This window comes from Hibiscus syriacus, unplaced genomic scaffold, assembly GCF_006381635.1.
Source record: "Hibiscus syriacus cultivar Baekdansim isolate YM2019G1 unplaced genomic scaffold, ASM638163v2 tig00003041_pilon, whole genome shotgun sequence".
In the NCBI taxonomy this organism is placed as follows: Eukaryota; Viridiplantae; Streptophyta; class Magnoliopsida; order Malvales; family Malvaceae; genus Hibiscus; species Hibiscus syriacus.
In genome coordinates, this window is record NW_024061960.1 from 9654456 (window position 1) to 9679691 (window position 25236).

Genomic DNA, 25236 nt, shown 5'->3' on the forward strand with positions numbered 1-25236 from the left:
ACTCGTAATTCATTCGGTTGCTGCCAATACTGCTAAACTGTTTTTGTTAGTATTTGTTTTTGGTTTTGTTTTTGTCTTTTGGTTGAAGTAAATCCATTCAAGTTTCAATTTACAGAAGAAGAATAGTTTACTTTCGTAACACGAAAATGACTATCGCAACGCGGAAATGGCTATCGCAATGCGAAATGAAAATCGCAACGACAAAATCGCAACGCGAAATGAAAATCGCAATGCGATTTGTGTTTCGCGTTGCGATTTCATTTCGCGTTGCGATTTTGTCGTTGCGATTTTCATTTCGCATTGCGATAGCCATTTCCGCTTTGTGATAGTCATTTCGCGTTGCGATTTTAAGTTTCGTGTTGCGAAAGTAAACTATTCTTCTTCTGGAATGTTTATATATGTCCTTTTAAATGTTTATATAAGTGCTTACTTCTGGAATGTTATCTGAGCATTTTGTGAACTATGATAGAATAATGATTTGGGTGAATACAATGCTAGTTTGAAACATATTTGTCTTTGTTTAATATCATGTCTGTTTATTTACTGATTTATGTATTAATTTTTTTTAGCGGCCCGATAAGGTGGATGCTTTACGTCGGGTTTTCCTTGCACGACGGAGTTCACGCATCAGACGGCGTGGACGTGCTATTACGTCTCCGTTCACCCCAATGGTGCGAAGACTCCGCAAGAAGAAGCCCGACTCACCGGTCATCCCTCAAGAGTCCCCTCCAATCGTTCAAGAGGCCCCTATTCTCCCTCAAGATTCCCCCCCTACCGTTCAAGAGGCCACTGTCATCGTTGAAGAGGTCCCTCCCACCATTCCAGAGCCCGATTCAGATGGGGTAATATATCGAAGTATTGAGAAACCCCCACCGGTTCCGGACATGATGGATGAGAGTTGGCTCTCGTATGAGTTACCGGCTAGTACCCTTCCGGTATCTGAAGTGGAGAGGAGACAACTACCGGAAACAATTGTGGATAATACCCTTTGGGCTAAGATCGCAGTTGATTTTTATCTACATGAGCGGAGCCAAGGGTGTTACACTGACATCAGCAAACTCAACGATGAAATGTTTTGTTGCTTGATCGGTCTGGTGGGGTGTGCTATTAGGGGTTGAAGACAGTGGCTATTTGGATGGGGAGGTAAGTCTTATATTTGTCTTATATATGATTTGATTAATTTGTTTAAAAATTAATGTAATTCACTAATATATGTATTTTTTTGTAAAACAGCATATCGATGCATGGGTGTCACGTCTACTAATAATAAGGAAGCTTAGGAAAAATAAAAAAAATTCGCTATATACAATAATGCCGACGGCTTTTCACGCAGTTCACTTGAAGAATCAACGAGATGAATCATTTTTGTTGGGCAATGGACAAGCTAAACTTTATCCTGCATGGTGGGAGGTCGATAAGGTTAGTGTTTATTTTTTAAATTTTTTAAAGGTGTTCATAAATAAGTGCGCAAATAAATGAATTATTACTTATGATCGCAGGTGTTTATCCCTGTTTTGGAACGTCGTCACTGGCTTCTCGTCCAACTTCAGCTCCCATCCCTGAAGATAATAGTGTATGACAGCATGATCAATTACATATCACTGTCTGATTTGAGAGATATTTTCAAGGGATGGAGCTCTCATTTGGCTAAATTCTTGGATGGGATTAAGTATTGGAGTCATTCTGGACACAAGAAGCCAAAGAAGTTCAATGTCACAGTTGTCAGAGACGAGACCGCGCCACAGCAATCGCCGGGAGCCAGAGGGGATTGTGGTCCTCTCCTATGCTTTTGCTTGGCGCGTTTGACGACGGGAAGCACATAGTTTTTACCTCCCACCGATAGAGATAGAGCTGCAGTAGGCTTGTGGTTTCGGCATTATATGGCTTCGAGACGCTGCCTACCTGCATCCGCGTTATGAAAGTGTCCATTGTTAATTGGTAAGTCAAATGCAAGTTTTGTTAACATATATACTCCTTTTGGTTTGAAAATGTTTGGTTAAGTACCTAGAATTCAATAATTTGCTGTTTGTAGGTTTTAGATGTGTAGGAAGTCTTGTTTGAGCAAATGTTTGGTTTCTGCAGGTTAATCCTTAAGTGAGCTGCGTGAAATGGATGTACGGGGTCACAAAGTTGTTGATTCATTGATTCAATAATTGATGAAGAAATAAGAATTATTATTATTTTTTGATTGTTTAATTGATTTGTAAAAGATGATTTGTAAATGTTGATTTGTTTAATTGATGTGTACATAATTTGTGTTGAAATGTAATAGTTGATTTGTTGATTTTCAATCTGCTTTATGTTGAAGGCAAAACAGACTATCGCAACACGAAGTGACTATCGCAACGAGAAAATCGCAATGCGAAATGAAAATCGCAATGCGAAATAAAAATCGCAAGGAGAAAATCGCAATGCGATTTTCATTTCGCATTGCGATTTTTATTTCGCATTGCGATTTTCTCGTTGTGATAACCATTTTCGCGTTGCGATAGTCAAATGAATGTCTAATAAGTGATGACAACTGAACAGATCATAGCAATGTTCAAACTCAAGTTACTAATACATGCCTAACTGAAAATGTTAAAAGTGCACACATAAAATACACATAATGCAAGTTTTGTTAACATATATACTCCTTTTGGTTTGAAAATGTTTGGTTAAGTACCTAGAATTCAATAATTTGCTGTTTGTAGGTTTTAGATGTGTAGGAAGTCTTGTTTGAGCAAATGTTTGGTTTCTGCAGGTTAATCCTTAAGTGAGCTGCGTGAAATGGATGTACGGGGTCACAAAGTTGTTGATTCATTGATTCAATAATTGATGAAGAAATAAGAATTATTATTATTTTTTGATTGTTTAATTGATTTGTAAAAGATGATTTGTAAATTTTGATTTGTTTAATTGATGTGTACATAATTTGTGTTGAAATGTAATAGTTAATTTGTTGATTTTCAATCTACTTTATGTTGAAGGCAAAACAGACTATCGCAACGCGAAATGGCTATCGCAACGAGAAAATCGCAATGCGAAATAAAAATCGCAAGGAGAAAATCGCAATGCGATTTTCATTTCGCAATGCCCAAAGGGTGTTATCCAGAATTGTGTCCGGTAGTTGTTTCCTCTCCTCTTCAGATACCGGTATGGTACTGGCCGGTAACTCATACGAGAGCCAACTTGAATCCATCATGTTCGGCACGTCAGAGGGTTTCTCAAGAATCCTACATATGACGCCATGTGAATCGGGCTCTTGAATGGTGGGAGGGACCTCTTCAACGATGAAAGTGGCCTCTTGAACGGTGGGAGGGGACTCTCGAGGAATGATAGGGGCCTCTTCAACGATAGGAGTGGACTCTTGAGGGATGATAGGCGAGTCGGGCTTCTTCTTGCGGTGTCTTCGCACTATTGGGGTATACGGAGACTTAATAGCACGTGCACGCCGTCTGATGCGTGAACTCTGTCGTGCAAGAAAAACCCGCCGTAAAGCATCCACCTTATCGGTCCGCTAAATAAAAATACAATTATCAGTAAATAAACAGACATGATATTTAAACAGTGAAAACAAAGATAAATATATTTCAAACTTTCAACCAAAAGACAAAACAAAGACAAATACTAACTTCACAGTGTTAAAGTAAAAAGTTTAGCAGTTTTGGCAGCAACCGAATAAATTTACTAAGCAATCTAAGTGAAATGGTTAATTTAAGTGAAATTACGAGTAAATTTATCATCAAGTTAAATATGGAAAATCTTAAACTTACCTCATTGCGTAGAGTATGAACCTCATTCTGCAACGATACTACCATCTCACGTAGAGCGGCAACCTCACCACGTAAAGTAGACACCTCCACACGCCATGCACCATCGTTATCGCGTAGAGTATCGATCTCCTCACGCAAGGCATTGACCTCATCACGTAACTCCCTTGACTCATCCCGTGGAGGTGGAGAACAGGGAGATAGAAGTCGTGGCATCTTTGTCGGTCGCCTATCATGAGGTGATGGTGGAGAAGAGACTCGATGATGTGACGGGATAGGTGATGGCTCTCGTTGTAGAGGTGTATAGTCGGGTCGATCAGGTGATGGCTCTGGGTGAGGTGATGGCTCTCGAAGTGGAGGAAGTGGAGGCTGCTCATCATTTGTGCCATCAAAAAAACGCTTACTAGCTTGCCACCAATCAGTGGCAAGCTCAGCCTCCGTGGGTGTCAGTCTCATTAATGGAGTGTTGGCCTCCTAAAAATATAAAAACTAAAACAAAGTTAAACGTCTACTATTAATAACTTGTTTATATATGATAATATTTGTGTTAACTTACATTATTTATTGTCGCATATGGTATTAAGTCTTCCCAATCCAACATACGTTTCCTCTTCCAAGAAATAGGCCTAGGAATATCATCTGAGGATTTTAATGCATATGTCCGCATGCTGGGGAAAGCCTTGAATATCCAAATCTACAAACAATATAATAAAAAACATTAGTAATTGTTAAATAATTAATTATAATTTTGAAAACAATATATAGAAATTCTTACCTTAAAGGCCCAAACAAAGCCTGACAAAGTGTATTTCGACCCATCGCCCCGCAAACTTTTGCGGTCATCAAAGGCAGACGACAACTTAGTCCAGGTAGCTTTCCATATATACGAACCCCACGGAAACAGATTCCATGCATTTAGGTCATCTACCAATAATATTAGCTCCTGAGGAATAGGTTGTCTGGTCTCTCTGCCTAAAAAGCCGGCATACAAAAGTAGTAGAAGGCATACTCGGACAACATCGACGTCATTTATCCGAGTAAAACCATCTTTCTTATTAAACAATTTCTTCATGTCGTCGACGTGTAAGTTCGGCTTCTCTATTGACTCATCAGGAAAAACCCTGGATAACCATGATGGGCGGGTGATATGACGAGTGTACCGGCCTACATCATCGTGTCCGAATCGTAGACCAGTGATTAAGCAGAACTCCTTCCGCCCAAAACAAGTATACGCCGGTGGAAAATAAAACCATATCTCTTCCTCACCACGTTGTATACTGTCGGGTAGATCGCTAGTCATGGTCTGAAGCCATAAATGGGTCAAACTAGCATCTCCACCCGGATGCTGTACTCTCAGCCATGGCCCGAAGCAGGTTTCTTCAAACAATTTTCTTTGTGCAGGTGAAAGCTTCGAAGCAATTGTAGTGGCTAGGCTAACTTTATTCCTTAATGTCAATGAAGCCGAAAAAATTTCTACAAAAAAACAATAAACATACCAAGTTAGATATACCAAAAATTACACTGTCAAGATATACCAAAAACAAAACAATAAACATAAATAGTAGTTTATTCTTGAAACTAAAATTTACAACACTGTTTTTGTCTTTTGGTTGAAATGAAAATCGCAACGAGATAATGAGAATCGCAACGCGGAAATGACTATCGCAACGAGAGAATCGCAACGCGAAATGACTATCGCGACCAGACAATCGCAATGCGAAATGAAAATCACAACTGCGAAATAAAAATCGCAACGCAAAATGAAAATCGCAATGCGAAATGAAAATCGCAACGCGAAATGAAAATCGCAATGCGATTTTGGTTTCGCGTTGCAAATTTTTATTTCGCGTTGCGATAGTTATTTCCGCGTTGCGATTTTCATTCTCGAAACTATTCTTCTTCATCATTACTTCAACCAAAAGACAAAGCAAAGACAAATACTAACTTCACAGGCTAAACAGTTTAGCAGTATTGGCAGCAATCGAATGAATTTAATAAGAAATCTAAGTGAAATGGTTAATCTATTATTGAAATTACCAGTAAACTTATCATCAATCTCAATATGAAAAACCTAAAATAATGCAAAAATTTCAAAATAAAAATAAAAAAACTAACCCTCGGAGGTTGATTTTCCATTTCTGAATGATTGTGAGGGATTTTTGACTGTGAATGGTTGTGAGGGATTTCGCCCGCGATGGGGATGGAAATCTTCGGAGATAGGGACGGATTTCGCCGTAGAGAGTGAGAGATGGAGATGGGGCTGAGTGTTGTGTTTTTGGGTTTGAGGTTATGAGTTGCGATTACTGTGGACGGTTCAGTTTCCGATTTATTAAGAAAAAATTCGTGTTTGGAATTTGAAAAAAAAAATACGCGTTAATACGAATGGCGCTATGTAAATCGCGTTGCGAAAGTCAGAATCGCGTTGCGAAAGTCAGTATCTCGTTGCGATTTTGTATTATCGCATTGTGATAGTAAGTATCGCATTACGATAGTCAGTATCGCATTGCGATTTTCCCAATTCGCGTTGCGATTTACTTATTCGCATTGCGAATTGGGAAAATCGCAACGATACTGTAGACCATCGCAACGCGATTTTCAACTATCGCATTGCGAAAATGCAACGCGAATTTGCGATAATGGAGATCGCGTTGCGAATTAGCGATCGCATTGCGATTTTGTTGGTCATTTTGGCAAATCCGGAAAAAGTTGGTTAAAATCGTATATTATATGAGATTTTTGGTCACTGAGGTTATTTTCTCTTCTCTAAATCCTCACCTCCCCGAATATTGTTCACACCATATTATTCTATTCTTGTTGACTTTTTGTGTCTTGAATTACGCCGGTCAAAGTATCATTTTTTATATATAAATTCAGAGTTAATACAAACTACAAAGTAATCTCTCTTTATCAATGAGATTGGTTTTAATGGTAAGCAGTTTCATATCGTTTAAGTAGGTTACTAGTTCGAGCTTTTGTGTATGTAGAAAACCTCAGCTACGAGACTCATCTACCACAGCTAGGTGTCTTTATAAATATTCCACGCTATGGATAGACGGTCAAGCCAACCATTTTAAAAAATCATTTGGACAAATAATAAAAACTATCTTATATATATTGTATAAATATTAATTTATATATCTTGATGGCATATGTCCTATTCAAAATTTATGATTTGTAGATTTAATTCTCAAGTTCTAAAATTTATATGGATCGTAATTTTAGATTTTAAAGTTCAAATAATTAGATTTGTGTAACCTTCACATTATAAAACTTATGTATCAAAACAAGTGCTTAATTTTAAACATCTAATAGAATTAATATGAATTTCAGACTAGAGGTTGGTTAAAAGTTAAACCAAATATGGTTGTATAATACTATTTTTCACCAATATTAAGTTTAAAATAATTTAAAAGGCTATATAATATTTCAAGAAGCTATAATAAACTTCAAAAATTCATGACTTAAAGAAATGAGAGGAAGAATGACCTCTAGGAAAAGAAATGAGAGTGCTCCTAATAGGTCTAGAGCTCATGGCTTAAAGAACACGAGAAAACAAAAATGAACAGCTTGAAAGTACAAATATGTTGCCATCACACTTCATACTTGTTGATAGAATTTATGTGGTTAATCATGTAAGTAAATTGAAATTTTAAATTAAAATTTTGTTTTGTTTTGTTTTATATCTTCATTTTGAAAAAAAATAATCTAATAGATTCATATCGTCGAAAAATCATTATGAATTTCTAAATTAAATTTAAATATTAACCATTTAAACTAATTTAAATATTATATAAAAAGTAATCAAATATGAAGATTCGACAATTAAATATTAAATATACTAAAAATGTTATTAAAAACTATCATGTCATGTCACCAAAATTATGCCCATGCCTAAAAAGATTTTCTGACGTATAATGATGAATGCATGTATTTCAAAAATAGAGGTCAGAGCATTTACACGTAAAATACATTACGTATTTTCGTATCAAAGAGTTGCAAAATTCAAACACACAGTGTTTGATTTATTTAGAACCACTACAAAAAATTTGACTAAGACCAATTCAAGATGAAAAAGTCTGGAGATGGTCGATGTGATCAGATCAATAAGAAGAAGAAAAGTTTAGGGACTGATCTCTAAATCTCTCTGGAAAATTTGCAACCAAAGGACATGTGATTCCTCATCTCTAATATCATTCCATATCAATGGAAGATATAATATATTTCTTAATTTCGTTTGAAAATTATCCCAAGAGGTTTGGGACTCAAATCCCTCAAATTTACTTTTTGAATAGTTTAAGATAATTATAAGATATTATTTATTTAAAATTTTTATTAATCATTAATAATAAATACATATTTACAGATATAGCAGCTTGAACATGGCCGAAGCTACCTTGGAAGTGGGAGGGGCAATTGTCCCCCTAATTTTGATGGTTTAATTAGTTTTAGACTATAATATTTTTTGAAATCATTATAATTAAGTCATTGCCCCTCTCAAAATTTAACGAGTTAGTTATATTTTAGGATCCTTTTAGTTTTAAAATTAAATCTTGACTTTTAATTTTGTTGGTTTAATTACTCTTTATACCCTTCAATTTTAAAATTAGTAAAGTTAAACCTTAAGTCCTTTAAATTTTATGGTTTATTCAATTTTAAAGACTTTTTTAATTTCAAAATTAAAAACGTGCTCCCTTCGTAGTTTAATCCTGAATATGTCCTTATACTTAAACCCAATATCTCTAGAGAGAACAACATTTCATTTAACCATTAATGATACTTGATGTGTTTAAATCCGTGACAATTATTAATAGTGATTAAAGTTGTATTGAATAATAATACGGTTTTATCTTAAACATTAAGGGGGTGTTTGGTTCAAGGATTGTGAGATTCTCACCCATGGGATGGGAGTCTCACATTCCCATGTTTGGTTGACCGGGAATCTCATTTCCGGTAATGTTTTATTACCAATAGTAGATTTTTTTGGGTATATTACCGAGAATTTCATTACCTCCATTTCCTTAGGTATTGTAACATTACCGTCTTTTTGGACTAAAATGCCCTTAAATTTTTATTTTTTTTTCAAAAAAAATCATTCTTCTGTCATTGAATAATAAAAATTCTACGAAGGTTAAATTACAAATTTATCCTTAAATTATTTTAGATTTACAAAAAAAAAATCTATAATTAAAATTTTATATGAAGTTCAAGAGTTTAAAAAAAAATTTACCCTTTCATTAAACATTTTTTATATTTTTAATTTTGTAAAAAAATTATATAAATATTATGAATTTAATTTTTTAAATAAAATATATAAATATTTTACAATTTGTAATATTATATAAATATATAATAAGGACAATTTGGTCAAATATACATTCTAATAATCTTTTATTTATTTAACCAAACACGATAATCTTATATTCATGCCAAACCAACCAAACACAAAATATAACATTCCCAGTAATCCTATTCCCTGATAATCTTTTATTCATACTGGTAATCTTACATTACGTGAACCAAACGCACACTAAGTGTAAGATTATATCCGAATAAAACATTCGTTAAATTATTTGTGATATGTTTTCATATTGTTTGTTTTTTAAATTAAATAGATAAACACGATTCTAAATTTTTAATGAACACATATAAATTAAAAAATAAATAAAAATATATTTATTCAAACTCTATTCATCTACTAACTTTTAGTCTAAAGAGACTGAAGTGATTGGGTCATATTATGGACCAATATGTTTGGGCCAGTAACGAAGTCCGAATTATTAAAAAAACAGGGAAGGAAAAGAAAAGAAAAACCCTGAGAAAACCCAACCGAAGAACCATGCCGAGCAGCGCCAGCTATAGCATATTGACATTTACATTGCAATTCTCCCCATCTCTCAGATTCTTACTCAAAACCCATATAAAGTATCGACCCAGAAGCCTCAATAGCTTAATCATGAGCTCTGCTTCTCGTTCTTCTCCAAGACAAGCCGAATCAAATGGTACTCGTTGCGGTGGCGCCATCACGTTGGAGGAGTGGCAAGGATGGGGTTGCGTATCTCCAGTACCAGTAATGGTAAACTCCGTCATTAAGGATTTGAAGCTTTTGGAGAATAATATTGATGCCCAAATGGTTTTTGGCGGTAATGGTGGCAAATTACAGGTTCACCATTCATCTTTATATAATTTATATATATACGTTTGTTTGGTATTTAGTTTTGATTTATTTATTCCCGATTATGTAAAGGAAAATGTGATTCTTTTTCTATTTCTTTTTTTGATCTCTGAAATGATGGGAAATTGATCAGAGTATGTTTCAAGGAATATAGCATTAGGATTTCACAGTATTTGGATCGTAGATGTTACTGCATCTGGAAGACAATATATATTTTCCAAGTTTCATGGATGTCAAATGTGATCATATCTTTCCATTGTTGCTATTTTCGTGTATAATTATGCCATTTAGTATTAGCCTGCTGTTGCGTTTTATTACTTAAGCTCTATTGCGGTCAAATTAGGGGGATTTTAAAGTCCAAGAGGATAAGAAGCATAGAGCTAAATATGAGACTTTGGGTGACTCAGACAAGAAGTTCCAGTTCTTTTCTGCTCGACAAATAGCATGCCGGTTGCTTGGAAGTCGGGGCTACCTATGCCAGAAGGTTCATTCATATGTTTCAAAGAAGAATAACAACCTTTAAAGCTAATTTCCTTACTTTTTTGTGATCTGGAAATGAATTTTCCAAATTTCAGTGTTGGCTTCCTATGGAAGATTGTATGTGTTCAAAAGTCAAGCCTTGCTCGCTATGGCATGGTATAAGGTTTTGGTTGTATATGCATCCGAAGGTCAGGATTTTCTTTTACGGATTGATATCAATGCTCCTGGTTGATAGAATAATGGTTTTTTTATATGCCCAATGTGTAATCTTCCCTTTCCAGGATTTTCTACGGCAGAACAACACTGGGAAGTTGTTATGGCAAGTATTTGGTGTTCAATCTGCAACTCTGTGTCTTTATGGAATTTCTGAAGATGAGGAACTCATGTGGAATGCATTTAAGGATGCAGGTTTCTTTTAGCCTTCTTCTAAAAAAGGGAAATATTGCAGTATTGATGGGGTAAATTAATTGTGGATCATGTGGTTGAATTTTAGCTTATTTATGGGGAAATATTGCAGTATAATGAAAATATTTTTGCCTTTTCTTTGTACTTGTGTAATCACATTCTTTTCTACGTGTTAATCATCTTTTATTGCATTTAAGATAAACTGTCATCTGAACTTTTTTGACCAAGGGTAACATAAATTTTTGGTTTGCTTTTTCGTGCTGTTCATCTGTTATTATGAATCAAGGACTTCTAGTAAATTATTTGTCAAAAGATTAGTATCAATGTTTTGTGAAGATATTATATCCTGTCGTGCAGATGCTCCGCCTTTAAAGTTCATTTCATTTACATTTTGGTGTTAAGTAAAGGTCTTCCTAGCGTGTTTTGATAATTTTCTTTGAAATCTCAGGAAAAGACAAGGTTTGGTGCCTTTATCCAAATCAAAACACAATACCAAAGACAGTTCAGGATGCCTTTAACCATCAATCTTCAGCAGATATGAAATGTGCATATTCTTCGGTACTGGTAACTGTCCTCTTTATACATTTTGCTTGCTTTGCATTTTACTTTATGATATTTAAGAGTATTTGTTGATTTTTAAAGGATGGTAATTACTTCATTACTAAAGGGCATATTTCACCAAACATCACAAAAAAATTGCATGGAACTGCTGCTTGATGATAACCTATTTCAGATATAATTTTTTTGGGATTCTAATTGAATTTTATATGCTAATGCCATTTCCAAAGACAACTTGAATTGATGAAAATTTGTCGGTTCTCTGAATTCTTTCCTGTCAATATGCTTTGTATGAAGTATCTTTTCTCCATATTTGAACTTTATCGAGATTATATTTTACATGTGATTGAAAGTTGAAACAACTTTAGGTGAAAAAAGAAATGGAAACGAAGTGCAGAAAGCTCTTGGATTAGCACATCCAAGTTAAAATACAACTTTTCAAAAAAAGAGGTTAAAATACAATATTATATTATTTGTCATGTGTAACTTAGATTTTTGTTTCACAGACAAATAGAGATAGGCCTCTGAATTTTGTTCTGATTGATGGTACATGGAGCAATTCTGCAGCAATGTTCAGGCGTCTAAAGGTAATCGGCTTAAGCATTTTATTATAAATTTCCTTTTGCCAATAGATTGTGTATTGAGATATGGGTTATACTGATATAATCATTAACAATGTATATGTGATGCTGGCTCTCTCTCTACTCTTAGATGCCACAGAGGTATAGCCTTCGTTATTGACCTTAGTAGTTCGTATTCAGCTTTTAATATATGGTGCTGTGGTAGCTTTGTAAAATGCGGGTAGAATTGCATTTGCTTATATGGTGCTTTCTTTCAAGGATAATTTCGTATAATTGTAGCCTAATCCTATATTTTAAGAAACTTTCCGAGACTGCTATTTGAGAGTTATATAGAAATGTTACTTGTAGGAGCAAGCAAAGTTGGTCTTGGGAGAGGAAGACCTCCCTTGCATTTCCCTTGCCACAGGTGCATCTGCGATGCATAAACTTCGGTAAGTTGTAAAGCGATAGCTTTTCATCAGCATCCACCTTTGGATAGTTGAAGTATATAGTAACAGTATATGTTATATTTCGAGAGCAGACCTCAACCATCATGGGACCGTACTTGTACTGCGGCGGCAGCTATTGGTGTTCTTTCTGAGCTGCAGCTTCTTCCAGAGTGTAGCATCCATGGATTGGATAAACAGGCTGATGCAGTCGAAGATGCTTTAGTTGTTTTGCTAGAAGCACTGACGACTCGACGCCTTAGGATGGGCAGGTCCATCACTCGTAAAGTAAGACACTCTAGGGACATTTGTTGACATCCGATAAATTTAACGAGATACATGCCGGCAATCAGAAACAAAATTTCGCTACTTACGTAGGTAAGGAATTGCTTATTGATTCAGTATTCAGTTCTTATTCAATTTCATTAACATAGTTTCTCAGTCTTTTTTTTATAGGTTTATATGATTTGATTCAATCGCATCGATAACTACTGATAAGATAATAGGGAAGAGTCAAGTTGACAAGCTGTGCCATATTTGACTGCTAAGTTCTTCAGAGTTTGTGTCAGCTACTTATTTTGATTTATAGAAGGGTCTTGTTTGGTTGTCATTTGAGTTGTTATATTATACTGATTCAATCAGAAATTTTTAAGATATATGGCAGATAATGTGTTTTTTTTTTGGTCTGTTAAAAATATGAATAGTGTTGAGTATTTACTAAAAAAATATTTATTTTGTTTTAAAAATAGTCAAAAAGGAGAGTATCCTAATATATGTTTTATTTTCTTTTAAATCGTTTTCTTTTATTATAATTTCTTACGTAAGTTGGAGTTGTATAACTCAAAATGCCAAAATTAAGATGTATTTTGAGGAAAATATTCATTTTGAGTGATGGTGATTAGGGTTGTTTATTGGCCGAGTCGATCACGAGTTAAGGATGTATGATTTGAATAAAAAAATGTTTGACTTGTGCTCGACTCAATACTCAATAAGTTTGATAATATTTTGCTTGACTTGTACTCCTTAAAAGAATTTGTTGCTCTATTTGACTCGTTGTTCGTAATGTTTGTCATAATTTTGACTTTATTTTTTAAATATATAGTGACACAACTTGTTAAGGTCTAAATCAAGTTAAATCAAATTTTGCCTAAATTCTAATCTAATCGAACTCGAGCTAATTGGAACTAGAACTCGAGCCAATTGGAACTACTCAACTCAATTAGTACCCTCATTGACTGTGTAAAGGTGTGACGATAGCCCTTGTCGTCCATGTCTTTTTTATTTTATTTTAAAAATTTAATATTTTATTTTTAAAATTTAGAGTTTAATTATTATTGTTATGAAAATTATTGTAAATAAAAGTAAAATAACTAAAATCGAAATGAACGATAATTATATATACTTACAACATAAAATTGTTTTAAATTATCTATAGTTGAATACGTTTAAGTCTCACGTTTTTATCGTGGTAAGTTACCAAAAACAATTAACAGCAAATTGTTATCTTACATTTAAGTTATGAATTAACAAACATAAGCACTGATTTTTTTTGTCCAAAAGAGAGAAAAATATTGTTCCAACAATTTTGCAACATTTTCCTCCCCTCCCCTCCTCTTCTCTCCCTCTATTGGGCAAGAACAGATACAGACCAAGAAAAAAAAATTACAGGCAAACAAAGAAGGAAAACAGAGTCGAAACAACAAGAAGAAAGGGAGACTTGGCCTTTGGGTGGTGAGGAGACCATCGATACTTATTATTATACGATCTCCAAGAAATTGAGAAGAAAAGGCATTATGGGTTTAAATCTATCGTTTTTCTTTCTTGTTTTCTTTTTCCTTCCATCTGGGTTCGTCTCTTCCACCCACATTTCAAGTATTTCTTCCTCTCTCTTTCTTTTCATTCTTCATTTCCCATTTATTATGTTTGTTTTGAAATTCAACTTTACTTTCTGTTTTATTCGCACGCAGAAGCAGCCTTGGAAGGTCATGAAACTATTGGGCGTATCCTCCTCCAGGCTAAGAAGGGTACGTTTCGTTTTTGCACAAAAACAAAAACCCTGAAAACTTTCATCACTGCAAATCGTTATCCTCTGCGTTAACCGAACTCAGAATGTGAATATTAGCTATAAATTTATATAAAATTTTAATATATTTCGAGAGTTTTGAAAATCATCAATGGTATATATATTTTTTTAAGATAATTAATATGTTTTATAAGGAGCTGTTATAAGAATACAAGAACATCGAATAAAAACATGATACTCAATCTAGGAGACCCCATTCTATACAAAGCTGAGAATTTACATAACCTACTCCCCCCACCCCCAAACTGCAAAATATTCTCCTATTTCTTTCCTTCCATATAAGGTAAATAGACACACTCCATGTCATTTGGAGGATAAGAGTGAGCAAAGATTTACCCTTTAAATTGGCAACCGCCCAAGACAGCTCTAGTTCCCTGGAATGCACAATCCTCTCTCGATTGCACGGGTCGAGAATCCTCCTCCAAATATCAGAATAATACGTGATTCAGCAGTCACACCACATAACGCACACAAATCCCATATCCATTTTTAGCAGCCGATCCTTCGATACCAACCTATTAATTCTTACACTTTAATCTGATATCTTGTTTAGTACTTAAATTCAAGATTTAATTTTAATACTTTAATTTAACATAATTCTATAGAATGCGACGAAGACTTTCAACACAAGAATTACACGATCCTAACAACGATGTGCAAAGGACCCCAGTATCCACGCGAAGGCTGTTGCAATGCACTCAGTGAGTTCGCCTGCCCTTTTGTGGACAAAGTGAACGACCAAGGCAACAACTGTGCTTCCACCATGTTCAGTTACATAAACCTGTACGGGAAATACCCGCCGGGGCTGTTCGCCAACTTGTGCACCAAAGACAAAGAAGGTCTCTTATGCCCTGAAGCACCCAAATCCAGTGCTCCGCCCTTTACTCATCCCGCACTGCTCATCCTCGCCTCTGCTTTTCTTCTCACCTTGTCTCACTTGCTTTGAATCATTTCAAAAGCAAATCTGGATATTAATCCATCTTCTTTCTTGTTTGTGAACATATATCCTTGTTTCTAAAAGATCATCGTTTATTGCGGAATGTTTTTCTAATATCTTGTGCAAAAAAAAAAGTATAAACTGATATTTAATTGTTTTCTCTGACTTGTGATGTTGGATCAAATTTGGCCCATTATGTTTAGAATAATATAATTTTTTAAATAAAAAAGAGAAATTGAATCATGAACTTTAATATCTTTATAAAAGGTCTATTTTTAATTATGTTTTATAGCCATCATAAGTGGATGTAATGTGTGAACCGAATTACACATCATTTCATATAACAGCGCAGCATTTTGAAAGAAGCCTTTGCTTCAATGGTGGGTTTTACACCAAATGTAACCCAGTTGGGTGGAGAAAGATAAGGCAGCATTTTGCATTGATAGAATTTTATCCTCGTTTATGGGTTTAGTTTAACTCGATATTAAATATAATTAAGATTGTATAAATATTATATATATAAGAATAAGGATATAACATATTAAATCTTTTAATATTATAAATGAAATAAATTAAATTGAGATAATCATCTCTATGGTAAATTTTTTCGATACATAATCTAAATTAATAGATTAATATATATGAAATGATGTGCAACTCTAAATATTAGTTTGGCCATCACTGACCCAACACTAGAAATAGGCTAATAAATTGGATTAAATTTTGTGTTTCAATTTTAATTTGATTCCATATAATTATATTCAGATACCATTATATTTTAAAATTTAGAAATGATCATCCAGCTTAGTTGGTAAAGCACAAGGTTCTTAATCTTTGGGTCGTAAGATCAAGCATTTTATAATTCGGAAGTCTCCCACAAAAACTGCTCTTAACCTGATGTTGGAACAACTTACTACCCTACCTACTCCTTACCCCATTATTAGAATAAGGTTAGCTAATTTTATTATATTTTAAAAATTAGATGAAGACTTTTATAACCAAGAAATTTACAAAAAAACCAGAAACATTACAATGTCATCTCTCCTCTTAACAATTTAAGACAGGCGAAAAAGGTCAAATTCAAAACAATTAAAAGAGAAAAATCTTCAAAACAGGTAAAAATTGAAGCTTGTGGTGTTGGGGATTTATCTATGAGCAGTGATCAAAGTCTCAATGAACCTTAAGCCATCAAACCTGGGCGCAAATTTCTCGGTCAAGGTTGATTTCTTGGTTGAATTTTCTCGTCCTTTCTCCTCCTGCAATATTATTTTCCCCCTAAAATTAATAAACTTAAAAAGAAAAAAGAGAACGATTTAATCTTCTAAGAAAAAACCAAAGAAACCATGTAAAAATATTTGAAGATTTCATGAGACAAGGAAAGATGGAAAACCGGAAAACGCTCAAACATCCAAATCAAAATTACGCAGAGAAAGATGCCGATGATAAAAATTAGAAAACTGCGTACGACATTGAAATCATGAATTCCTGTTCATTATTTTCTCGGCAACCAAACATGGCAAAACTCTTGAAAAAATAGGGAGAAACCCAGATTTTTATCTGAAAAGAAGAGAGTACAGAAAAAAAGGATTACCTCGCTAGAAAACTGAAAATTGGAGTTGCAAGTAAGAGGGGAAGTTGAAGAATAAGAAATGGCAGAGATGAGAGAGGCAGAAGCAGAGGCAGCAGCCATGGAAGCAACAAAGAGGCCTGATATCTTCATCGTCGACGATAAGCAATATTGTTCGAAAGCCTCGTAAGAAAGAAGGTAATTTCCTTGGAAGAGAAGTTAAACAAGAAAGAAACAACGAATCGAAGAAAAAACTTGGGCGTTTGACGGGATTTATATAGTGGGTGGGTGGTTCACGGTTAGTGAATGGTAATTTCGAATATTTTACGCTGCAATTACATCTTTGCACGTTCCATCTTCTATGTTTCTATAAATTATTAATTAGTTTGACGTCCTGGATTAATCCGTTCTTAATTTTATTTAGAAATAATTGATCTACATAATTAACACTATTATTATATTTTTATTTTTCATATATGTTTTCTAATTATAAAAATAATTATTTACATTTAAATATGTAACTAATAAAAAAATTAACTAACATTTATTTTCATAAATATTGAAATAAAAGGAAGATAAGATAATAAATTACCCCAAATATCATATTAAGAATAACTTCTGAGAGAATTTCGAAATATGTGACTAATAAACCTATATATAAATCTATTAAAAATTTTAAAAAGTATTGTACTTTTTCATCTAATTCATGCACATTATCACGTCGACGTTGAATCCGTGGAGATGAACCACTGACATCATGTAAAAGTCAATTATCGGAAGAGCACGTGTATGGTCCAAATCAAGCCACGGAATCAATCCATGTCCCATCTTTCTTTAACGCAGGAAAAAGTTTTCCACGTTATCATATTTGGCATTTCAATGAATTTCCACCAAACTCCATATAAAATATCCCTATTTTTATTTCAAGTTTATAAAAAAAATTCCATTAAAAATGATTAAAAAAATTTTGATGTCTACTTTGTCATAAAAGAGTTCATGTAAATTTTCAGTTTTTTTTAAATCAAGGCCTTGGCCCATTATAATGTCTCATCGAAACATACATTCTATATGTAATTAAGTTTTTATGAATGATGTATTGATATTCTATACTTATATATATATATATATATTGATAATAATATTATCAAGAATAAATATAAAGACACTAACAGTATAAGACGAAAATACATCGAATATTAATCTAAACTTTTATACCATTAAAAGCAATTCCAAATACATGGGGTGTTGAATTAGAATTTGACAAGTTTCAATTTTGATGTGGTCGGTCGGTGATAAGAAGTTAAAAGCAAGACGATAGCATCAATCAATAATTATAACAATTATTACGAGGAAGTCGAAAGATGACGTGGTGAAGTGGAGTTTGTTTGCTTGGTATATCTTTCTACTAGTTTAAGACAAATAAACGTATGGCAGGTGCATTTTGGGATTTGTACAAGGCATGATAAAAAAATAAATAAATGTCTAAATTATAACCTTAGTTAATATTAGGTTATTATTTTTACCTTAAAATAATTTTTTTATATTTTTAGATGTTTATGTTAGAATGATCGTTAAAAAATTTATTAAATGACATATGTCAAGTTTATATTTTTTAAAAATAAAAATAAAATACTTTTAAAAAAACTCTCATGTTCCTATGCTCGTCCTCGCCCCCTTCCCCTTCACCCTCACCCATCTCTCTCCAGCTGTCCCCCTTTCCCTCCCTTTGGTTGTACCAAATTCTTCCTTTTTTGTTGTCCACTTCTTTTCGATTATTGGGATTAAATTCTAACTAACTTCTCACACATTAATTTTAGAACTGATTATTTATATGTTTATGTATTTAATGGTTTAGGACGACTACAAAGACGATGATTAGTTAGTGGGTGGGTAGCAATAGAAACGGTGGTCAAAGATGGCCAATGACGGTTCGAAATAGGGATTGAAATTAGAGATTTTAAGATTTTAAGATTTTAGACTTTTTGTAATTTTAAAGAAATATGAGTATTTTTCTAAAATAATAATAACTTTTTATTTTTTAAATAAATTTTTCAAAAAATCTAGTAGTTACACACTATAGATAATATTATCATTTAACGGTCGTTACAGCATAAACATCTAAAGTATAACGAAAAAGAATTAAACATTTAATTTAAACACAAAATTCTTTAAAAACCTATAGTTAACAAATGATATAATAGTCACTATAACATTTTGTTAATATAATTAAGACAAGAAAATTTGAAGATTGCATTAAGTAAACTCATGGACAAGTTCGTAGTATCGTACTTGTTTGTATGGTCATATGAAGTTAAAGCCGCGTACTGTTCTAAGAGAAACATAAATTAAATGTATAATGAATTTGAATTACATTATTATTATTATTTAAAAATTATTTAATATATTAATATGAATTTTATTTTTTTATAAATGATATTAATTTATTGTTATGTGTTTTATCAATTACGTATAGAGAATATCAAAATATCTTATTATGTATGAAATTAGTACTTTTGAAAGAATCGAATGTTATATTGTTTTTAAAAATAAATAAAATATTAGTAATAATTAATATGATTAATAATTAACAATGATAGATAATACTAAAACAAGTAAATAAATAATCAAATAAATACATTAACTAAAATATTAAGCCAAAATAAAAATAAAACAATTTCAATGACCAAATTGATAGTTACTATAATAAATAAGACAAATTTGATGAAATTGGAAGTAAAATGGGTCAAGATAACAATTAAACAATCAAAATGACAAAATTATAACAAATAAAAGAAATAAGTACCATAGAAACACTTTATCCAAAACATATAGAAATGAGCAGATTTTGGACAGGTACGGGTTGATGTGCGAGTCGTCTGTCCCGAAAAGATGCTATTTTATGGTTTATATAGTTCCCCAAAAAATGATGTTGTTTAGAGTATTTTTTTTTAATTTTTTTTTGGTATTTTCTTGCATATTTTTTATCTATCGTTTGAATATGTTATTTCGTTTTTTTATGGTTGAATTTAATACTATCGTAATAAATCAAGATGATGTTTATTTGTTATTTTGTTATTCTTCATTGCTTTGGATTCTCATATTGGATTTGGATACACAACTTTCATTCGTAGATACTTTTCTTATGATGCTTGAATCTGATTTGTGTTTTTCGATGATCTTTTAATAGTTTTATATCTTTTTGTGGTTCGTTTGTTGATTAAATCAAATCTATTTATATATATATTTTTTGTTTTGAGATTTTTTAATGAAATGTTCACATTTTTCTTGAACAATCCTAGTATAATTTCAAGTGATTAGTTTATTGTATCAAAGTTTATGAAAGAGTGTCGTAGTTATGTGTTTATTTTATACTTATAATTATAAACATTTACTGTATTTTTAGATTTTTTTAACAATATTAGATATATTAATTTTTGTTTATCCAATATTAGATATTTCCTCATTGTTTATTATTTCAATTCTCGAATTTATATCAATAATTTTTTAGGATTTTTCAACAATAGTATTTAGATTAGAATGATTGTTTTCCTAATGAATTTTTAAAATATTTAATTTAAATTAATTGATTAATATATTAAATATCAAACAAAATTATTATTATTATTATTGTTTAAAAGTATAATATATATTTAACAGGTAAAACAACATACAAATTATGACATAATGATTAATATCAACAAATGTAAAATTTAAATAAATAAAATATATTTAAATGAAAAAAAATCCGACAACAAAGGCTCGTTTTCCATGACCATAGTATAAGATTATACAATATAAATGGGTTCGGTTTACTTGTTCAAGACGTGAAACTTACTTGTGAACAAAGCAAAGTTTACCATGTACTTAATTAGAAAATGGATAATAGAAGATTTGAGCCCTAAAATTTATCAAATCTTTTAATGTGGTATATTACTTTATAAATATATAATGTGCTTTGTATTTTTGTTCTCTTTCTAATAGAATGTATATTAAAATGATATATAAATTTTAATTAGATATAAAATTATATTTAAACTTTGATTTACTTTAATAATATATATAATATTTTATTTTTTATTTAGTTTTGATATATCACTAATTGATATTATTTTTTAAACCAATATAACAATGATGACATTATGTTTTATTAAAAAAAAAAAATTTTATTTTTTAAGCTGATGTCTCTACTCTTTCTAATAAAGTTTATATATAGTATTATATTCAAAGAATGTAGCATCGTTATATATTTGATGAGAAAAATTTATTATTCTTGTAATCATACTTGATTTGATAAATTTAATCTTCATTAACTCAATGAATAAGTGTTAAACACCTCAATCACATAAAAAAACATTTCTTTTATTATTTTTAATTTATCTCTCAAATTACTTAATTTTTTAAATTAAATTGAGATAAAAATAATAGTTCGGAAGATAAATTTAAAAAAAAAACAATTTAAGGTATAAAGTAAAAATATATATTGAGGGTCTAATATAAAAGATACAAAATGAAATGAAAATGAAATAGAGGGCTAAAGAGGAAGAAAGAGAGAAGGTCAGATCATCATTCATCCTTATCTAATTCCAACAAACAAATAACATTTATCTCTCTCTTTTTACATATAAAATACCTATCCTTGCAGACAACTCAAAACTACAACCTTCTTTTTCATTTCTTCTAAATTTTGTTTTTTTTTGGTTCTTTCTTCAGGAAAGAGAAATTAAGAGCCAGAAAAGCAATTTTACTGTTTGGATCTGTGATCTAGTCTATTTTCGGAGGAAATGGCATCTGGATCATCGGGTCGGGGAAACTCGGGTGGTTCCAAAGTGTTCGATTTCGGGTCCGATGATATTCTTTGCTCTTATGAGGACTACGGGAACCAGGAATCGTCTAATGGCAACCACGCCGAACCCAACAGCTCCGACAAGGTATGACTGGAATTTTATTTCTAGGGGTTTTTTCTTCTTCTTTATTTATTGGGGTATAATTTAATATGATTTGGGATTAATCGAGAGGTTAGTATGATTGTAAAAGCTCAGCAATGTAAATTAGCATTGTTCCGTGGCAAATTTTGGATTTTTTCTTTAATTTGATCTAGTTGATCGACTGTTTGACCTTAATTTAGTAAGGGTTAGAATTTCCCCCTTTTTATTTAAAATAATTGTATAATTTTACAGGAAGATTTTAGTGTATAAAAATGAATTTTAACATTAGGTTATCTCCCCCCGTTTCCTTTTTTTTGGAATGGTTCTTCGGCTATTCGTTTGTTTTTAGAAACCTTGTTGTTTTGCCATTGATTAAGAATCTCATCTTGACATATTGAACCGAGATTAGTCATTTATCTTGGGGTGATAAGCTTTTATAATTAATTAAGCACTCACACCTTAATAACATGCTATGGTTATTGAATACTCAGCTATGGGTACGTGGTTTGGTAAATGTTATTGAAGAGGGAGATCAAGTTCAGTTTCGGGTTTTTGTTTGCTCATGTTAGTATAGGCTTTATTAAAGCATTGGATCCTTGACCCTGAGCATTTGTGTTTACTGTTCCCTATGTAAACAGTGAGTAAGAAAATGTAACATACACTTCCATTGAAGTTCCACGAACCGTAATTTAGGCCCACAAAAGTTTTCATGCTATTAGATCGAGCCTATGATGAATTCCTTTATGATAGCATACAATAACCAAGACAGATCGTCTTTGGGGTTGCTTGGCATTCCAATCTATTATGTGAAAAAATCAGTGATACCTTTTCAATTTTCCTCATCATGTTATCGAGCTAGTGGCGTACTGGTGCCTTTTTCCTTCAAGAGTAAATAATTAATCTTGTTGTAATACCTACTCTGCAGGAGTTTCATAGAGTGGCCCGATCAGTATTTCCACCTAGTGGATACAGCCAGCCCGAGGATTCTTACGCCTCAGATTTGAATGCTACCGTTGAAAAAACCATGAAAAGATACACAGACAACCTCATGCGCTTTCTTGAAGGAATTAGTTCTCGATTGTCACAGTTGGAGCTATATTGCTACAAGCTTGATAGATCAATAGGAGAAATGCGAGCTGATTTAGTTCGTGGGAATGGAGATGCAGATTCAAAGCTTAAATCTATTGAGAAACATCTACAAGAGGTGAGTACCCCTGAACAATATCCTATTTTCTATGTTTTCAGATAAGGCGGCTTCATCGATTAGTTGACTCTAAGATACACAACCTCTTTTCACTCTATCCTGACAAGGGAGCACTTTTTCCCACTTTGTAGCTTTAGAGAGTGCTTCCTTATTTCGCTTTGAAGTAAAAATTACATTTATCTTCGCTTATGAAAGTGCCAATGTATCATCTAAATTAGAGCAAGCATGAATTAGAAGTATGATTATAGGGATGGCAAAAAGAACGGTATTGAGTCCCAGCTGTTATAATTATATATTTCAGTTTCTTCTGTTGTTGGAACTAAATTTGGCTTCTTAAAAAAGTATTTCTGGGGCATTAATAAATATGGGTTTTAGGCTCAAGGTAGTTTCATTCTAAATGGATCTGCATGTTTTCGAAGTTCTCGCAGTCTACATTTTTTGGCTTAATCTTGCGGTCAACTATCTTGGAGAGAAAATACTCATAGTCAAATACTATGAATGTGTTGAATTCCTTTCATTCAAGATAATTACTTCTGGAGTATTCAATGCACATTGTAGGTCCACAGGTCTGTGCAGATCTTAAGAGATAAGCAGGAGCTTGCTGAGACTCAGAAGGAGTTGGCTAAATTACAACTTGCACAGAAGGAGTCTTCTTCTAGCCATTCACAATCAACCGAGGAGAGAGTATCAAACCCTGCCCCCAATTCCAAAAAGTCTGAACTCACATCTGAGATCCAAACCCAGCAATTAGCTCTTGCGCTGCCTCATCAAATAGCATCACAGCAACAACCCGTGGCGCCACCCTCTCAAGCTCTGTCTCAGAATTTGACCCAGCAATCCTACTACATGCCTTCAAATCAAGTATCCACCCCCCAAGCTCCAGCTGCAGCTCCTTCTCCCGCCCCCACCCAAGCACAACCCCCAGCACAAGCACAACACCCTCAGAATCAATATTTAACTTCTGATCCTCAATACCGACCTCCTCAGATACAAGACATGTCTAGGATGCCACCACAGCCTACTCAGTCCCAAGTTAATCAGGTCCAATCATTCCCTCAGTATCAGCAGCAATGGCCTCAACAATTATCGCAGCAAGTGCCACCACAGCAGCAGTCCTCTATGCAACCACAGATGAGGCCCCCATCAACACCAGCTTACCCTTCCTACCCTCCTACACAATCAACAAACCCATCTCAGCCAGAAGCGTTGCCAAACAGCATGCCCATGCAAGTTTCATATTCTGGACTTCCTCAACCTGTGTCTAGCAGTGCTGATACTATTCCTTATGGGTATGGAGTGCCTAGCAGAACAACTCCCCAGCAACCACCTCAGCAAATCAAGGGTACTTTTGGTGTGCAACCAAGTGATAGGTACACAGGACACGGCTCCAATCCTCCCTTTCCTCAGGGGAATGCATACATGACGTATGATAGTGAAGCGGGCAGAACACATCATCCGTTCCAACAGCCTAACTTCTCACAGGGTGGGTATCCCCCATCAAATGCCTCCCTTCAGACTCAGTCTGGCAGTGGCCCTAACATTATGGTTGGGAACCCCAACCATTCACAGTTTGTTCACAACCATCCTTACAGCGAGCTGATTGAAAAGTTGGTGAGCATGGGTTTCAGAAGTGATCATGTTGTCAGTGTGATTCATAGGATGGAGGAGAGTGGTCAGCCACCAGATTTCAATGCTGTGCTTGATAGATTAAATGTACAATCCTCCGGCGGTTCTCAGAGAGGAGGGTGGTAAAGGCCATTGTATACATGAGTTGGCCTTGGGTATTATTCGAATAAATGATCTTATTTCTCGTTTATATCGCGTGGGAGGTATATGAATATTTGTATGTTGCCTCCTAAAGAAACCTTCTGCTGCGAAGTGTTGCTTTATTTGAGTTTATTATCTTATGCAATAACCATGTTTTAAGTTGATGCTTGTGGCGGTGTGTTGAATTTGGTAACTAAAACCAGTGAATCTCGACAATTTCACTGTAAATTTGTAGACTTTTCCCCAAACTTGACCTTTTATCATAAATGGTTGAGTTGCTCAACAGGGCTACCGCCTACCGGTATGATTCGTCTACGGATCTATTTGTATATATCATTCAATTGAACATAATCAATTCCTAAGTTGACGGTCTCATTTCA

The 25236-nt window shown here is 33.4% G+C and overlaps 3 protein-coding genes across 5 annotated transcripts; all 3 read left to right on the top strand.

The window, feature by feature from the left end:
• The first annotated feature begins 1272 nt into the window (after positions 1-1272).
• Positions 1273-25012, top strand: LOC120172315 (transcriptional regulator DEF1-like). 2 transcript variants are annotated; one of them, XM_039179808.1, is made up of 5 exons: positions 1273-1301; positions 7435-7456; positions 21698-21888; positions 22811-23089; positions 23648-25012. In XM_039179808.1, the coding sequence occupies exons 3-5, from the start codon at positions 21742-21744 to the stop codon at positions 24839-24841; spliced, it is 1620 nt and encodes a 539-aa protein (XP_039035739.1). In that variant the 5' UTR covers positions 1273-1301; positions 7435-7456; positions 21698-21741; the 3' UTR covers positions 24842-25012. The 2 variants fall into 2 exon arrangements, with proteins under 2 accessions (XP_039035739.1, XP_039035731.1); XM_039179800.1 differs by lacking the exons at positions 1273-1301; positions 7435-7456 and having other exon boundaries at positions 21599-21888.
• On the top strand, positions 9549-12975 carry LOC120172331. 2 transcript variants are annotated; one of them, XR_005520953.1, is made up of 9 exons: positions 9549-9912; positions 10268-10408; positions 10500-10592; positions 10686-10812; positions 11258-11367; positions 11874-11954; positions 12297-12379; positions 12469-12751; positions 12830-12975. XR_005520953.1 is itself a non-coding variant. In XM_039179819.1 (7 exons), exons 1-7 carry the CDS (start codon positions 9589-9591, stop codon positions 12381-12383), a joined length of 963 nt encoding a protein of 320 aa, XP_039035750.1. In that variant the 5' UTR covers positions 9549-9588. The 2 variants fall into 2 exon arrangements, 1 of the variants encoding a protein (XP_039035750.1); XM_039179819.1 differs by lacking the exons at positions 12469-12751; positions 12830-12975 and having other exon boundaries at positions 12297-12383.
• Positions 14113-15402, top strand: LOC120174016 (GPI-anchored protein LLG3-like). Its single transcript, XM_039181013.1, has 3 exons — positions 14113-14245; positions 14341-14397; positions 15062-15402. Exons 1-3 carry the CDS (start codon positions 14167-14169, stop codon positions 15400-15402), a joined length of 477 nt encoding a protein of 158 aa, XP_039036944.1. The 5' UTR covers positions 14113-14166.
• Positions 25013-25236: the final 224 nt, after the last annotated feature.

What these genes read in the sequence shown, in the direction of transcription:
- LOC120174016 (XM_039181013.1), top strand. Translation starts at nt 14,167, where the DNA reads ATGGGTTTAAATCTATCGTTTTTCTTTCTTGTTTTCTTTTTCCTTCCA. An exon ending in CTCTTCCACCCACATTTCAA is followed by an intron (nt 14,246 to 14,340) that starts GTATTTCTTCCT and finishes ATTCGCACGCAG; the next exon opens with AAGCAGCCTTGGAAGGTCAT. An exon ending in CCTCCTCCAGGCTAAGAAGG is followed by an intron (nt 14,398 to 15,061) that starts GTACGTTTCGTT and finishes ATAATTCTATAG; the next exon opens with AATGCGACGAAGACTTTCAA.
- LOC120172331 (XM_039179819.1), top strand. Translation starts at nt 9,589, where the DNA reads ATGCCGAGCAGCGCCAGCTATAGCATATTGACATTTACATTGCAATTC. An exon ending in GAATGCATTTAAGGATGCAG is followed by an intron (nt 10,813 to 11,257) that starts GTTTCTTTTAGC and finishes TTGAAATCTCAG; the next exon opens with GAAAAGACAAGGTTTGGTGC. An exon ending in TGAAATGTGCATATTCTTCG is followed by an intron (nt 11,368 to 11,873) that starts GTACTGGTAACT and finishes TTTGTTTCACAG; the next exon opens with ACAAATAGAGATAGGCCTCT.
- LOC120172315 (XM_039179808.1), top strand. Translation starts at nt 21,742, where the DNA reads ATGGCATCTGGATCATCGGGTCGGGGAAACTCGGGTGGTTCCAAAGTG. An exon ending in AACCCAACAGCTCCGACAAG is followed by an intron (nt 21,889 to 22,810) that starts GTATGACTGGAA and finishes CCTACTCTGCAG; the next exon opens with GAGTTTCATAGAGTGGCCCG. An exon ending in TTGAGAAACATCTACAAGAG is followed by an intron (nt 23,090 to 23,647) that starts GTGAGTACCCCT and finishes TGCACATTGTAG; the next exon opens with GTCCACAGGTCTGTGCAGAT.